Raw genomic sequence first — 16,787 nt, 5'->3', positions numbered from 1 at the left:
AATATGTTTTCCTGCACCTTTCGACGTTTTCCTGCACCCCTCGGCGTTTTCCTGCACCTCTCAACTATATGACGTCATTATGAATGACGTCACATCATAAAGTTGAAGAGCATCACTTTGCTCCTTATAACTTCATTTTATCTATCGTCCATTTTATTTGATTGGCTTATGATATACCTACCTACATTGTGTTTGATGCAAGGATTTTATTATTTGTCATGAATAAAGTGAAACATCACCATATAAAACTTTGACGCTATTTCGCAACAAACCATAACCAGGAAAGACTCAACAAGGTTGAAATTGGGGCGTTTTGGTTCCTCCAAAACATTCGCAACGCTCCCTATAATGGTACGCATGTATGGGAAATAGCTTCCTGCCCTGAGCTGGAAAAATTTAATAGTGTCACCTCGTATTTTAATCGAAAGTACCTCGGGCCTACCGGCCCTCGGTACTTTCAATTAAAAAACTCGGTGACACAATTAAATTTTCCCAGCCCCGGGCAGGAATGTATTTACATTAACAGATGGCCTATACCAGTGCCGGTCCGCCAACGCTCTCAGAGCTGCAGTGTGCACTGATAGACTGCATAATCACAAGGCATGCGCTCACTTACGTTGGCCGAAAATCCTTAGTCATCCTTAGTACCGTAAGGTGGGGCTATTTGAGACAGTGGGGCTATTTAAGACAGTATTTAAAATTGCTATAAAATAAAAACCATTTAAAATTTATGCTTAATTTTTTGCTCAGGCGATTTACTGCTCGATTCCACACCTCCCTGAGCAAAAATATCACACAAAAATAAAACGATCTTCATTTTATAGCGATTTTAAATACTGTCTCGACTCAAATAGCCCCACTGTCTCAAATAGCCCCACTTTACGGTAACTATATTCCATGGTAATCAGGTGAGGTAGCGACATGAGCCATTGGCATAAGCCAGGAACTGCCGTAAAAAAGACATGAATAATAAAAGCTTGCGATATACAACCAGTGACAGTTTGAGCCAGCACAGCACTATACTACCAGTGAGGGGTCAAGTCAGCACAGTACGGAGTAAATCAGCAACAAGTTGGATTCAGCACGGTACGCGATCTGCTGAGCGCCTAGCACTGTTAGATTACGTTACACACATAACGATTCGGCTCCGTTCTCGGGATCCGCTTCAGCCACCGTCCGTCACAGCGGTCATTGCCACACTGTCAGACGGTGGAGCAGCCCGGCCATGGCGTCCGACTCCACTCGACTGGCCACCGCTCGGTGAGCGACGGTCGCTGCTGGCGGGACCGGCGGGCTCAGAACACACATGGGGCGGACCACCGCCCAAGGAACGCGTTTCACCCTATGTAAACTATCTACTTAATATCCCAATATATGTTAATATATCCTAACCATCCTATGCCTTATGGCCACCGCCCTATGTTAATGTTCCCATAACGCGCCGTCTCCTGTCAGTAAGCACCGAGTGAATAACCAACTGATATAAATGGGAAAGGCAATGGGAACGTGTTGTTTTTATATTAAAATTGGTTACATGTGTTTCGGGAATAATCCCTTGATCACACCATATAAAAGTAGCTATATCCAAATACAATCGAGGTCGAACGGGGTGAAGGGATTATTCCCGAAACACATGTGTAACCAATTTTAATATAAAAACAACACGTTCCCATTGCCTTTCCCATTTATGTCAATACGTCTATGTAATAAGAATAACCAACTGTCTCACCGGGGCTCCACCCGAGCGCTAAAAGTGCGCGCAAATAATCCCATAATAGATCGCTCACTATCTAAATCCCGCTACAAGTAGCAACGACAATGACTATTACTATGCAAGCTCTATGACCAATTGATTATAAGTTCCAGTTTTTACATGAACATCGTCTGACAATCTGAAAGCGAGGAATGTTTCCGGTGGTCGGCGAATAAATGCATGGCTAAGTGGAACCCGAGTCACGGCATGGTCGACCGTCCTTGTATATACGGGCAACATCCCAAGGAGAACTGCTGGTTTCCTTTCCCGACCACATTTTTTTCTCTCTCTCTCTCTTTCTCTCTCTCCATCTCTCTCTCTCTCTCCTCTCTCTCTCTCTCTCTCTCTCTCTCTCTCTCTCTCTCTCTCTCTCTCTCTCTCTCTCTCTCTTTCTCAGATGCGACAAAGGTAATTCGGAATGAGCTGAAGTACCGTCAATCATCGTCCAGAGCTGTCGAGTTCTTTGGAACCGTTCTGTGACGACTCTTCATGTGCTCCATGAGCCTCTCTTTCACTCTGTAAGAAGACGAACATTCCTGGCACTCAAACAGTCTGTCGTTCGTGTGAACCCGAATTAAATGTCGATTCAAATAACTTTGGGTCGTGAAGGTCATCTCGCATTCTTTGCAGGCATACTTTCGCTCCGCTCCACATGTACGCAGATGACGTTCGAATGACTTTCCAGTATGCAAAACATTGTGACACTTTTCACACTCCAGCATGACTTTCGAAGTTGAGTGCTTTTCCTTGATATGGTACACTAGGCTCTGCTTGTCAAGAAAAGTCTTTTCACAAGATGCGCAAGAGAAAACGTCTCGATGTTCTCTAGCCAGATGCGTTTTTTCGTGATTCACCAATACATCTTTTGTTTTTGCTCTAAATGAGCAGAACTGGCAGGCGAAATTACGAACATCGGAGTGTATCAATGTGTGCTGTTTCAAAAGTTTGGAAGTCACAAACTTGGCATCACACTGCTCGCACGTAAACCTCTTCTCAGTTTTGTGAAACACCATATGACCAGCCAGGTCGCTGCTAGTTTTGAATGCTGCAGGACACTTTGAGCACTTGAAGCCTTTTTCAGTGCCATGGCGCTTCATATGGACATTCAAAAACAAAACAGATTTGAAGGACTTCTCACATAGAGCACACTTGAATGGATGAGCCTCCGAATGCACTGACATGTGTCTGCGAAGTTCGCCAGCCGAGTAAAATGCTTTGCTGCACTTGGAGCACTTGTGTGGCTTTTCTTTTCCATGGCGCTGTTTGTGCAGGGTCAGGGCGGACGCAGTGGATAACAACTTGTTGCATATTTCACACTGGTACTGAGCCCTTTCAGAATCGGGTTTATGCAGCTTCATGTGACTATTTAAAGCGCCTTGTCTAGAGAATTGTCGCCCACAGGTTTCACACTCAAGCTTCTTCGTCTCTTTTTTATGGACATATTTGTCATGGGAGGCCAAAGAGTACTTGCACTTGAATGCTTTATCGCAAAGTTTGCATTTAAACTTGCGTTCGTTGCCATGCCGGGATTTATGCAGCTCAAGGCCAGACTTGCAAACAAATCCCTGTTGACAAATGTCACAGACGAACGGTTTTTTGGGCTTCTTCCCCTCGTGAGAAACTGCGATGTGAGACTTCAAGAAGGATGGGAACAGAAACTTTTTGGGACAGTGAGGACACTGGTGTTTAGCGCCACTTCCTGAATGTCGAAGGAGGTGCAGCTTGAGACCATTCTTGCTGATCAGCTGTTTGGGACACAATGGACACGCGTGCTTCTCTCGTTTGGAATGATTTCGTCGATGATTTCTTAGGGCTGACCGATATTTGGTAGAAAACGGACACATGTCACACAAGAATGGCTTGCTATCGGAATGAAGAAGCATGTGGTCTGAGAAGGCTGCCTTTCGGATCCAGATATGACACACAGGACACTTCTGTCGGCCTTCTTTGTGGCTCTCCAAGTGTGGTCGCAGATCCTCCGCTCCAGAGAAGTTCTCGCCACACAGGCCACACATGACAGAACTTCCTTTCCGACGAGTGGACAAGATGTCCCCTGAAAGGAAACACAAGTGTTACAAGCAGTGTTCGCCAGGGATCGAGCTTGGCTAAGGGCTGGGCTGGGCCCTCTAATATGAAGGATCAAATGATTGTGGATGGCCAGGCAAGAAACAATTGTCTGTGACGACTCTTTTTGGGGCAGTGAGGACACTGGTGTTTAGCGCCACTTCATGTCGGAGGAGAGGCAGCTTGAGACCATGCTTGCTGATCAGCTGTTTGGGACACAATGGACACGCGTTTCTCTCTTTTGGAATGATTTCGTCGATGGTTTCTTAGGGCTGACCGATATTTGGTAGAAAATTATTATGAAAAAATGTAGTTTTTTATGTACGCACACAGGGGTTCGCGACTGAGACAAAACCATAGCTATGGATCGTTTCAACTCAAATATAATTCTCTTCTGAGCATCAAGGTTTCTCTATCCATATATCTACATGGTGTCCCAAAATTAACCCCCGAGTTGCTGGGGGGGGGGCGTTAAACGCCCCCACTTTTTTCGCCGGGCCATAGCATAAAAACGGCGCGCCGCAGGCGCGCCAAATTTTGGGTACCTGTAGGGAATTGATTGAAGTGTATTGTGACAAAGTTTCAAAAAAAATCGGTCGGAATATTTTTGAGATATCGAGGTTTTAGTGACGTCATGATTTTTGAGTTTTCGACCAAAAACGGCATATGTTCAAAAAATCATATAAAATCACAGAATAGACATACAGACATGCCGTAAACGCCATTAGACTGCTAATACCATGAACAATCAAATGGCTATCTTCGATTATTGATTATCGTTCCACATTTTCCAAAATCTTGAACTGAATCTTGGCAATTTCTCGTGACTACTTCACGACCATGATGCATGCATTTCTTAAATTGAACTTTTTGAACCAAACGCGTACACATATGATGAAATTAATGTCACCATCGTGTTCTACGCCCCAAATTACCCATAAAACATGTGTCACAGGCTGCGAATATCAGTTTTGATTTTCGGGGATATGTTCCTACCCGGTTGACCTGACCTTGACCCTGACCTATGCTTGACTGACCCCTACATGGAGCTGACACTCTTGTAGGCCTTATATGAAGGATTGTACACCGTTTTGACAGAGTTTATGACCAGAGGCGCCCATTGCGAAGTCCTGAAGTCCATACTACTGAAAGCCCGATTTCAGGTGTTTGACCTGACCTTGACCCGACCTGTGACCTCAAAATTCAACTTTAAAGTACTCATCTGAAGCGTCTCGTCGCGTTCTTTCGTTTGCCGCCTCGTGCGTTTCGCTGCGCCTATTGGTTCTCGAGTTATCGGCTGGGGGCGTTTAACGCCCCCCCCCCCAGCAAACGGTGGGTGGCGAAATACCCCAGCAACTGCCGGGTTAATGTCACACCCTCCCACAATCTTCATTTTGCCTCCTACGTCTTTAGGTCTTTACCAGGGCAGCGCCCAGCGCGCCCGGACCAGGTGTCCAGGACGGCAAAACCGCAGAGCAAATTGTCCCGCAGCGGGGCAGTCGGCATGGTTGCCGCCGGCGGTATGACCCACGGCCAGGCCGCCGAGGCACTGGGCATGAGCCGCCGCACGATTTGGCGCTGGTTACCACGCGACAGAGGCAGATAGACGCTTGAGAGCAAGCTGGGTTGCGGCAGGAAAAGTTTCGTCAGCCGGGTAGTGCAAACCATCATGGTGAAGCGCGGTGCTAAAGACAAGGAAACTGGCAAGAAGGCTGACTGCCAACGGTCATCCAGTATCCAAGTCAACAATCCATCGATACCTGAGGTTGTCTCTAAATCTGAAGCCCACCAAGCCACGTCTCCAGCCGAAAACTTCTGCTGAACCTGTCCAGAGCCATCTTTCAACAGGACGGCGCCCCGGCTCATCGAGCTCAAACGACGCAGGATCGATGTCGATCGTACTTCCCGGCATTCTGGGAGGAGGAGAAATTGTCGGGGAATAGACCCGACCCGTCGCCGATAGAAAATCTCCGAGCGATTGTCCGGTAAGAGGTGAACAAAATGGCACGGGAACATCCGACGGCACGCTGACCAGCAACGTTTGTCCTGCCTGGTCCAAGCTCAGTCAACAGAAGCTGAACAAATTGATGTCTGGCGTGCCAGACCGTATCCGTGTTTGTATCAGTGAGAAGGGAGAATACATATGTAAGAAAAGCGAAACCCTGATGTTTGTTATTTTCATGTAATGGACACCGGAAAGGTGTGACATTATTTTTGGTACACCCTGTATAATATGAGCCGCTAGCTTTAAATAACATTCGTTATTAGTAATGCAGCCAACCCAGCATCGACATTGCAAAGTAGGTACCTTTTTGACGTCACACATACACAGAAAAACGTGTGTTCAGAAAATCTTAATGTGATTTGCAACCACATAAAATAATAGGCACTACGTCGGCCCTATTACAAAAGTGTTATACCACCGACCAAAAAGTCGTAGCGTTTCATGGGCGTTCGCTATTTGCGCGTATCGGGATGGTGTTTAGCGACTCGCAGACCGTCACTGGGTAGGAGTTACAACACGGACCGGATGAACCGAGTGGGCTGGTTTGTTAATTGTTTTTTTTTTTCATCCCAAACAGCGTGTATTCCACGACTTGATTGCACTGGAAACATTGGCCATCACAGGAACTCGGACAAAACAGCAAACAGCTGCAGCCACACACCCCACTGCACGACAGGATATAGGCGTTTGGTGGCCGTGCGTAAATGTGGTGAATAAAGGTGCAGATAGTGCCCGCCATTGGAATTATCGATAGTATGACGAGAGACAGATTGTAGAATGAAGAGCCCTGCGGGCAGCGCGTGCTATCCCTGTCAGTTGAGGTGCACACCCGCGTCGCCCTGCAGGCTGCCGTGTCATTGTTACAGGCGTGATTGGGAGACCGGACCCGGTACGCCAGCAATCACGGTTGGTCTCAACTGGTACGCACACACGCACACATACACACATAAACACACGCACCCGTTCGTGAGAAGGAATACGGATTGAAGAGGGGATTCATACTTTAAATTTAACTTATACATATTAAAGCATGAGCATGCATAATAATTTTCACTAAATGATTAGTGCACGTTGAGCGACAGCGGTGGCGCGCGGCGGCCCATAAAGTCCGCAGGCTGCAACTATGTGCTGTGCATATCCGTCCATCGCAAAGTGTCTCTTTGGGCATTGCCACGAGTTCTGGATGCGTCCACAGCTGACCAAACCAGGCACTGTACCCGTGAGCAGTGCCGACGTGTCATGGCAACAATAGTGCCCTTCACTCGATCCGCGTCCATCGCGCCGCGCGCCCTCTTTCCCGCACTCTGCGGACACCAACCGCGTGTAACCAGCGCGGCGTGGCTACACCTCCGTGTAGAACTCTGGCCGCTCGATGCCGATCAGCCGGAACACCAGCGGAGCTGTGTAGATGATGTCAAACCCGACCGCCGCGTACGTCATGAACTTGTAGCTGAGCTCGACGATGACGAACTGGCGCGGGCTGACGTTGGCGCGGCGCAGCGTCACATCCTGCTGGTTGAGCCGCAGCAGGGCGCACACGGTGGCGTAGGAGAGACTGCGGAAGATGGCCCGTGTGGCCAGCACCGAGCAGAGCCCGATCGAGCTGCGCGCCAGTACCTGGCCCCACATCTCGTACGTCGGCCAGATGATGGCGTAGGGAGGTGCAGAGCTGGCCGCGCTGATCAGGTGCTTGCTGTAGTTCATCCAGGCGCCGCTGTAGATACCCAGAACGACGGCGCAGATGATCACCGTGTCGCCCCTGGCCGGTGTCCACGTGTTTCCCGCCGGGTACAGTAGCACCGAGAGCGCGATAACTGCGCTCAGCGCGATCGGAGAGTAGGTGTTGGTCACCAGGTACTCGTCGACAGCATCGATGTAGGGCTGGATCAGACAGCAGAGCACCAGCACGCCCAGAAACAGACCCGCCAGCACGTCCAGCACAGAGTGCATGCCCAGGTAGAGTCGGCTTCCGCACACGCTGAGACACCAGAAGAGCGCCGGGATCACGGCCAGGATCACCGGGTATTGATAGCGCTCAATGGTAAATATTGAGAGTGCAGCTGGCATTCCAATCCCAATCATGGAATGTGTAGAGGGAAATCCATACTCCAGAGCCCACTTCTTCTGCACTCTTATTACTGGAGGACACGCTGGCCGTGGTATCTTCAGGACGTCCTTCATGGCCTGCCCTATATACATGATGCCATACCAGACTAGAACTGCTCTTCTTCCAACAGCTCCATCAATATTCCAAAACCACAATGGGAAAAATGTTGCATAAAATAGCTCATCACCAAGAGCACTTCCAAATACAAACAATGCATGCCAAAATGGCTTTGTGACTATAAAATCTCTTGTCTCTCGGCCCAATCTCACCAAGTGCGGTAAACTCAATTTGGGGTAAAATACCAAACTACCCCACTCCGTAACTACAAAAATACTGTCCCAAAATTAAGTTTACATAACTTGGTGAGATTGGGCCAAGTGCCCAACGTCACCAAGCTAGTTTAACTAATTTCGGGGTAGTATTTTTGTAGTTATGGAGTGGGGTAGTTTGGTATTTTACCCCAAATTCAGTTTACCGCACTTGGTGAGATTGGGCCCATCAGAGTCTGTGTACTCTCCTTCTGCTGTCATGCTCTGAAACAGCAAAGCCTTGATTTTGGACTTTCCTGAGCCTGCTGAATCGGACCCAGAGGTTTCATCATCACTCCCTTGATTTCCATGTGTACTGCTGTTTTCAACAAATCGCTTCACAGCTGCGCCTGACGGCTGTTCATCATTCAAGGTGGTCGTCTCCACATACTCATCCTGTCCGTGACTGACTGGGCTTAAGTCACGGGCATATGATCTGCCATTTCTCTGATAAAACTTTGGAGCTTCAGGATAAGATGTCTCTCTAATACCAAAGTACCTAACGTTGAAATCTTGACACCAAGTAGGTATGGATCTTGGAGGGTGTCGATCACGTTCCTCAAATAGTCCATCACGCTGATTCAAAATTATGCTTGCATCCACTTAGATTTCTAACACAGCATTGCAGGCTTTTTGTATTATAGCCTTGAGCTGCACCTATTATTGATAGAAAAGCTTTTCCACGACTCAAGCTAATTCCAATTCAATTTGAAGCTGAGTCCTCTTCTTGAAAAATTGTCTCGGTCTGTTTGTTAATTGTTTGTTTGTTTATTGGGGAGCCGAATGGGCTGGGAGGCCGAGCCCTGCAAACATTTAAATCTACACTCAGCCATAGCTGTCTAGTTATGCCGTCCCACGAGACACATAGCTGATTATTGTAGATAAATATATCAAAGCACTCCTGTTCTGTTCAGTGTCAAACAAATATCACCAGTAAAACGCCTTTTGGGCGAAGAACGAGCGAGCGAGATAGTGAGCCCTGCTCGTGCGGAAGGGCGAAAGGTACTTCCAACGGGCTTGTGCAAAGCACTCTTCTAGCCGGTTGCTAGCGGTGTGCCAAATTTGAACGCAATTGGCCCAGCCGTTTCTGAGATCTGGGAGCGGCATTCTGCACGTGCGCACGTGCAAACGGGGTCCAAAGTGACTTTTGCACGGCACGCTACCAACCGGTGCCTAACCGCGTACCAAATTTGAGCGCAATCGGCCTAGCCGTTTTCAAGATCTGGAAACGCCCCCTGCACGTGCGCACGTGCAGTAGCACCCAAGCCGCAACACATGGGATTGCATTGCCTGATGGGCGCCTACCTGTATGCCAAGTTTCAGCGAAATCGCCCCAGTAATTACCGAGTTATTAAAATGGGAACGAATTTGACACCTCTTATTGTTGTATTTTGCACGTGCACTGGGGGTGACCCACATGCATCGAGAGTATCCTATTTTTGGTAGAAGGGATGCAGCTACCCTACAAAAATTACCGCAAGACAATCGCCCAAGCGGCTGCTGAGATATGAGCCTCTCAAAATCACTCCTTTTGCTAAACAGCTTGAACACCCTTGACTTTTCACGTGGCACGTGCCACGCCGGTCACTGAGATGTATCAAAAGTAGTAAATTACGGGGTAGAAGGGATGGGGCTACCCAACAAAAAAGACCGCAGGCCAATCGGTCCAGCAGTTGCTGAGATATAAGCATCTCAAAAGCGTTACAGGCCGGGCCGGGCTGGCCCGGGCCGGGCCGGGCCGCTCATACTGAGATTTTTCCGTTATATTGAAAAGACTTCGCTTCGCTCGCTGCGCTCGCTCGCTCGTAATGAAATAGCCATATACCGGTTACCTACCCGCTCTTTGGCGGTGATACGATCGTACCATATCGCTGAGGAGGGAGAGCGTTGAACGTACAGAAACGCAGGGATGGGGGATACGTTCGAAATAGCATCAAAGTTACAGCGCTTCCATGGCTATTTATAGATATGTTCTACCAGTTTATTTCAGGTATTTTTCAGTGACCTGATTTTGCTACCAACGTGAATTATGAAATTCGAGGTATTGAGAATGCTACAAGGTGTGATTTAGTATATCGTACGGGCAAAAAAGAGAAGAAAAAAAACTGAGAATGACACAACATACACGTTTAGGAAATAACGTGCCTTTACTAAGACCAGTAAAACGCCTTTTGGGCGAAGAGCAAGCGAGCGAGATAGTGAGCCCTGCACGTGCGGAAGGGCGAGAGGGTGCTTCCAACGGGCTTGCGCAAAGCACCCTTCTAACTGGTCGCTAGCGGTGTGCCAAATTTAAACGCAATCGGCCCAGCCGTTCCTAAGATCTGGAAGCGGCATTCTGCACGTGCGCACGTGCAAACGGGGTCCAAAATGACTTTTGCACGGCACCCTACTAACTGGTCCCCAACGGTGTACCAAATTTGAGCGCAATCTCGAGATCTGGAAACGCCCCCTGCACGTGCGCACGTGCAGTGGGCACCCTAACCGCAACACATGGGAATGCATTGCCTGGTGGGTGCCTACCTGTATGCCAAGTTTCAGCGAAATCGCCCCAGTAATTACCGACTTACTGAAATGGGAACAAATTTGGCACCTCTTATTGTTGTATTTTGCACGTGCACTGGGGGTGACCCACATGCATCGAGAGTATCCTATTTTGGGTAGAAGGGATGCTGCTACCCTATAAAAATTACCGCAAGTCAATCGCCCAAGCGGCTGCTGAGATATGAGCCTCTCAAAATCACTACTTTTGCAAAACAGCTTGAACACCCTTGACTTTTCACGTGGCACGTGCCACGACGGTCACTGAGATGTATCAAAAGTAGTCAATTACGGGATAGAAGGGATGGGGCTACCCAACAAAAAAGACCGCAGGCCAATCGGTCCAGCGGTTGCTGAGATATAAGCCTCTCAAAAGCGTTACAGGCCGGGCCGGGCCGGGCCGGGCCTGGCCGGGCCGCTCATACTGAGATTTTTCCGTTATATTGAAAAGACTCACTTCGCTCGCTGCGCTCGCTCGCTCGTAATTACCTAATACATATAGAAACTACTGAGCCGATTCTCAATTTAAGTTTTAACTAGTTTCGAATGCCGTGAAATGGAAATGTGTCCATATTGTGCAACACCTAATTGTTTTCAGCTTGAGTTTTGAAATAGGTTGAAACTGATTTACAAGCACGCTTAAATGTGGTGTTTATTCATCGTACAAAACACTAGCACAAAAGAAAACTTATCACAAGTTCACTAACGTTGACACTGGATAAGAACAAACTGTGGTGTCACTGAACACTGAAACTGTGAACTGGACACTGAAAGGTCGCCTGACAATCATCTCACGACTCACGTGTTAGTTCACTGAAAGCTCTGACAGCTCGGACAGTTCTCACCAAGGCCGTATGTAGGCCTTGGTATAGGCATATATAGGCCGTATATAGGTATATAGGCCTTATATAGGTTCTCACACGACCAGTGCGCTCCACCTGACACGTTACGGAGCACACACAATAGGCAGCAGGGGTCGCTAGATTCAACACGGAGCTGTAACTCTATTTACATTAGCAGCTGGCCTACAACAGCCGCCACACTCACCATGCCGTCCTCAGAGCTCGGGAGAGCACAGCACCACACGTACTCACATGTTGATTGACAATACGTGAGGCCAGGAAATAGCATGATACATGGCATAGACAAACACGCTTGTACTATACAACCAATGACAGTTGGAGACTGGAGTCGCCACTATACAACCATATCTGCTCTCCCTCACTCCCTGGGACAAGCAGCGATTCAGAGTGAGCTCGAGTACCGCCCATCGTCGTCCAGCTGTCGAGTCACTTCGCACTGTTTAGTGACGGCTCCTGATGTGCACGACGAGGCTGTCCCTGACCTTGTAAGAAGCCGAACAGTGTTGGCATGTGAACTGTCTCGAGTTCGAGTGAGTGGCAATGTGGCGATTTAAATGATATTTGTTCGTGAAGGCCGCCTTACATTCTTTACATGCAAACTTTCGCTCTGCACCACATCTCCGCTGATGACATGCGAATGAACCTTTCAGATGAAAAACTTTGTGGCACTTTCCACACTTTAACTTGAGCTTTGGAGCACCATTCGACGAGTGAGTTTCTTTTATATGCTTTTCTAGACCGAACTTTTGAACAAAAGTCTTTTCACAAAGAGTGCAAGAGAAAACATCTCTGTGTTCTCTAGCCAAATGCGTTTTTTCGTGGCTTTTCAAGATAAATTTTGTTTTTGCTTTGAATGAGCAAAACTGGCAGGCGAAATGACGAGCTTCGGAGTGTGTTATTGTGTGCTGTTTCAAAAGTTTGAAAGTCACAAACTTGGCATCACACTGCTCGCACGCAAACCTCTTCTCTGTTTTGTGAAACACCATATGGCCAGCCAGGTCGCTGCTAGTTTTAAATGCTGCAGGGCACTTTGAGCACTTGAAGCCCTTTTCAGTGCCATGGCGCTTCATATGGACATCTAAATAGCGAACATCTTTGAAAGACTGTTCACATAACACGCACTTGAATGGATGAGCATCCGAATGCACTGACATGTGCATGCGAAGATCAGCAGCAGTGTAAAATGTTTTACTGCACTCACAACATTTGTGTGACTTTTCTTTTCTATGGCGCTTTTTGTGCGCGGTCAGGGCGGACGCACTGGAATACAGCTTGTTGCATATATCACACTGATACCGAACCCTTTCAGAATCAGGTTTATGTATCACCTCGTGGTTTTTTAAAGTGGATTGATCAAAGAATCGATGTCCACAGATTTCACATTTAAACCTCTTCGGCTCTTTTCTATGAACACGTTTGTCATGGTACCCCAAAGTGTACTTGCACTTGAATGCTTTATCGCAGAGTTTGCATTTAAACTTGCGCTCGTTGCTATGCCGGGATTTATGCTGCTCAAGGTTAGACTTACGCGCAAAGCCCTGCTGACAAATGTCACAGAAGAACCGTTTCTTAGGCTTCTTCCCCTCGTGAGACAGTGCGATGTGAGACTTCAAGATCGATGGGAAAAGAAACCTTTTGGGACAGTGAGGACACTGGTGTTTGGCGCCACTTGCTGAATGTAGGAGGAGGTGCCGCTTCAGTCCACTCTTGCTGGTCAGCTGTTTGGGACACAGTGGACACGCGTGCTTCTCTCGCTTCGAATGACTTCGACGTTGATTTTTTAGGGGTGTTCGAGATTCGGTAGAAAACGGACACATGTCACACTTGAACGGCCCATCATCGGAGTGAAGTGCTATGTGATCTGGGTAGGCTGTCTTTCGGATCCAGATATGACACACAGGACACTTCTGTCGGCCTTCTTTGTGGCTCTCCAAGTGTGGTCGCAGCTCCTCCGCACCAGAGAACTTCTCGCCACACAGGTTACACAGAACAGCACTTCCTTTCCGACAAGTGGACAAGATGTCCCCTGAAAGGAAACGCGAGTGTTACGAGCCGTGTTCGCCAGGGACCGAGCTTGGCTAAGGGCTGGGCTGGGGGGTCTTAAATGTAAAGGATCAAATGACTTGTACTATGACAAGAATCAGTAACGAATCAGTAAATAGCCATATAGGGGAGACTGGGGTTGATTATAACAATTTTATTTTTGTATTTTATCATTTGATACAAATACGTTTGCAGCTATCCTGTTCTTCCTTTTATTTTCAAAAACAGGATCTCGTCATCTCAGCACAATAATAAACCTTGCGTTCAACTCACACAGCGCTGACCTGGCCGGGGCCGTTCGTCGCCCAGCTAAGCATTCTGTGATGGGTTGCTCGGCGGGCGGATGGCGGGCGGACGTGTCTGACCTTTTATGTGCTATGTTTTGTTATGTTTTATGCTTACTCTATGTAATCATTTATCTGCAATCTTAATTGCATGTTGTTTCTTCTCTGTTGGAAGGGCGCTTTAATTTAAGCTTTGCTTTTGCGCCTATGCACTATTTTGTTGTTTCTTTGTATGTTTTGGAGGAATAAAATAAACTGAACTGAACTGAGCTGATGTTTTGTCTTTTAAATGCAGTTGAAACATTTCCGAAAAAGCAACTTTTTCGGATCGAAATTGCGATAAAAAATCAGTTCAGCTGTTACAATGCACCCCAGATACGGGGTAATACGGGATATATAGGACCTTGGGGCATAATAGAATACCTCTCGGGGCCGGTAGGTATACAGTTTTTCAAGTCCGAGGTCAGCCTGCCAATTTTTTTTGCAAGAGCCCGAAGAGCGAAAGCAAAAAATTGTCAGGCTAACCGAGGACTTAAAAGCAACCGTCCGGCCCTTGGTCCCGCCTTGGGCAAGGCCGTATACATACATATGCCTTAGGGAGGTATTTATTTTGCCATATGCCGTCGCACATGTTGATCAAGACTACCCGATGATGTGCTACCCGATGATGTGCTTTGATTTGGAATTCGGTCAATTCCTCTACTCGAAACTGCTGTGCAAGTGTATTTTCGACATAGCCCACAAATGACCTTAACCCTCGCCGGACCTATTGGTTTTCTACATACGCGCCGGCCGAGGGGGGGGGGGGCGGGTACGACCCCCCCCTCGCCGTTTCGCCCCTGGTGGAGCTAGCGCGTCGCGGAAAAAACGAGCGTGTGCGCCGTTACGAGACGCAGAGATTGGTACCCGATTTTAAGGTCCTAGGTCAACCGGTGACCTCTGAGGTCAGGTCAAGTGCCCCAAGGTACGGTTCAGTTTTTGGTGAATAACTTCGCAAAAAACGGCCGCAGAGCGCCGATTTTGGCAGCATCGTGTTTGTCTCGCTCAGGCGCGTCGAATGATATACTTTTTGTCCGGGTCAGGTCAACTTGGGGTGTTGACCTCAAGTCAAGGTCAGGTCAGCACCCCCAGGTCACGAAGTTGGTCAAAAGAGGTCATGTCGCATATCATTCGATTCGGCAGGTCTTCCTGAGTCCATTGGTGGCTTTCCCGACTCGCTAGCTCAATTTGATCAAGAGTTATTGACGAAAAACTAATATGACCTTGATGACGTCATAAATGACGTCACGCAAGGTCAACATCGCAAAAGTGACGCATCTAACCTTGCAAGGAGTGCATCAAATCACGATTCTGTGTGCTTGAGATAGTTGGAGATCGTTCCCGGTGCCAGAATAGCAGTTTTCATTTTTCCCCATTGACTTATAATGGTGAGGTCACGAAAATGACCTGACCTCATATGACCTTTAGGAAAAATCCGAGATATACAAGTTGTGGGACTCATAATGGATACTAGATCCTGCAAGTTTCATTTCCCTGTGACATCTCCTCTGGCAGTGAGGGCGTTGCGAAGTTGCGACATCTGAAGACCGTGCAGAGGTTCACTTATGACGTCATAGGTCAGTGACCTGACCTGACCCAAAAATGCGGTTGGTGTCAAAAGATCCGGCTTGGATCAAAGGTCAGGTATGCCAAGTTTCAGCTCTCTATCGCCAGCGTGTTCGGAGCTATCGCGAAAAAACCCTATGGGGGGGGGCGGCACCCGCCCCCCCCCCCCTCGGCCGGCGAGGGTTAAGTCATCGCATGACCTTGAGAGGTCAAATGAGTGTTGGGAAAGTAAGATTAGATGCTGGCGAGTCGATTGGTGCCATTTTTGCGCTCTAGCTCTACTGGGTGGGCCACAATCTGCTGTGCAAATTTGGGCCACGTGACCTTTGCTGACCTCTGTAGGTCAAACGGCTGGGAGTGCCACCGAATGACTCGGACTGTGGATTGGGCATGTCAGCACCTACATTGTGTGCGATTTTCAGCTTGATCGGAGATGTCCAGAATCTGGGCTGAATCCGGGCTGCGATGTATGATGGAGTGTCGTTTTTTTTGTGCATTTTGACCTGCCGAGGTCAAACGGGGTCACATATCGAAAAGCGGTTTTTAAGAAAAGTTACTACGGCCTATGGGCTACCCGATGATGTGCTTTGATTTGGAATTCGGTCAATTCCTCTACTCGAAAACTGCTGTGCAAGTGTATTTTCGACATAGCCCACAAATGACCTTAGGTCATCGCATGACCTTGAGAGGTCAAATGAGTGATGGGAAAGTAAGATTAGATGCTGGCGAGTCGATTGGTGCCATTTTAGCGCTCTAGCTCTACTGGGTGGGCCACAATCTGCTGTGCAAATTTGGGCCACGTGACCTTAGCTGACCTCTGTAGGTCAAACGGCTGGGAGTGCCACCGAATGACTTGGACTGTGGATTGGGCATGTCATGGCCTACATTGTGTGCGAGTTTCAGCTTGATCGGAGGTGTCCCGAATCTGGGCTGAATCCGGGCTGAATCTGGGCTGAATATGGGCTGTCTTGACGGACATCCGTCGCACAGTGATTTTATAGCTTTCCGGAACGTATTTATATGGCCTTTTCCCCGGAATACCAGATACCCGCTCTCTGGCAGTGATCCGATTGTATCCTATCGGTGAGGGGGAAACGCTTAGGTATATACCCCTTTCAAAGGGAATAGTTCACTTTTCTGAAATAAGTTTTTCTTTTTGCAATGGATATATGATTTTATGCTCTAAATTATCAGAAAATAAAATAAAACCTTTTTAT

At 47.8% G+C, this 16,787-nt stretch overlaps 1 protein-coding gene across 3 annotated transcripts in view; it reads right to left on the bottom strand.

The window, feature by feature from the left end:
* Window positions 1–766: 766 nt before the first annotated feature.
* LOC122364034 (oocyte zinc finger protein XlCOF6-like) overlaps window positions 767–16,787 on the bottom strand; it is a 40,751-nt gene continuing 24,730 nt past the window's right edge. The window contains exons 4-5 of one of the 3 annotated variants that reach the window (XM_043334045.1): window positions 2,714–3,806; window positions 767–1,452 (exon numbers count right to left, since the gene is read on the bottom strand). In XM_043334045.1, coding sequence (XP_043189980.1) covers window positions 1,404–1,452; window positions 2,714–3,806 — 1,142 coding nt within the window. In that variant the 3' untranslated portion in view covers window positions 767–1,403. Of the gene's footprint in view, window positions 1,453–2,045; window positions 3,807–11,414; window positions 13,665–16,787 lie in introns of those variants that run through there. The other 2 variants (XM_043334043.1, XM_043334041.1) reach the window with 2 other exon arrangements.

The sequence above is a fragment of the Amphibalanus amphitrite genome, unplaced genomic scaffold (genome assembly GCF_019059575.1).
Source record: "Amphibalanus amphitrite isolate SeventyFive unplaced genomic scaffold, NRLGWU_Aamphi_draft 000653F_arrow, whole genome shotgun sequence".
Lineage (NCBI taxonomy): Eukaryota > Metazoa > Arthropoda > Thecostraca > Balanomorpha > Balanidae > Amphibalanus > Amphibalanus amphitrite.
The sequence above is the reverse complement of the archived record's forward strand: the minus strand, read 5'-3'. Positions and strand labels throughout refer to the sequence as shown.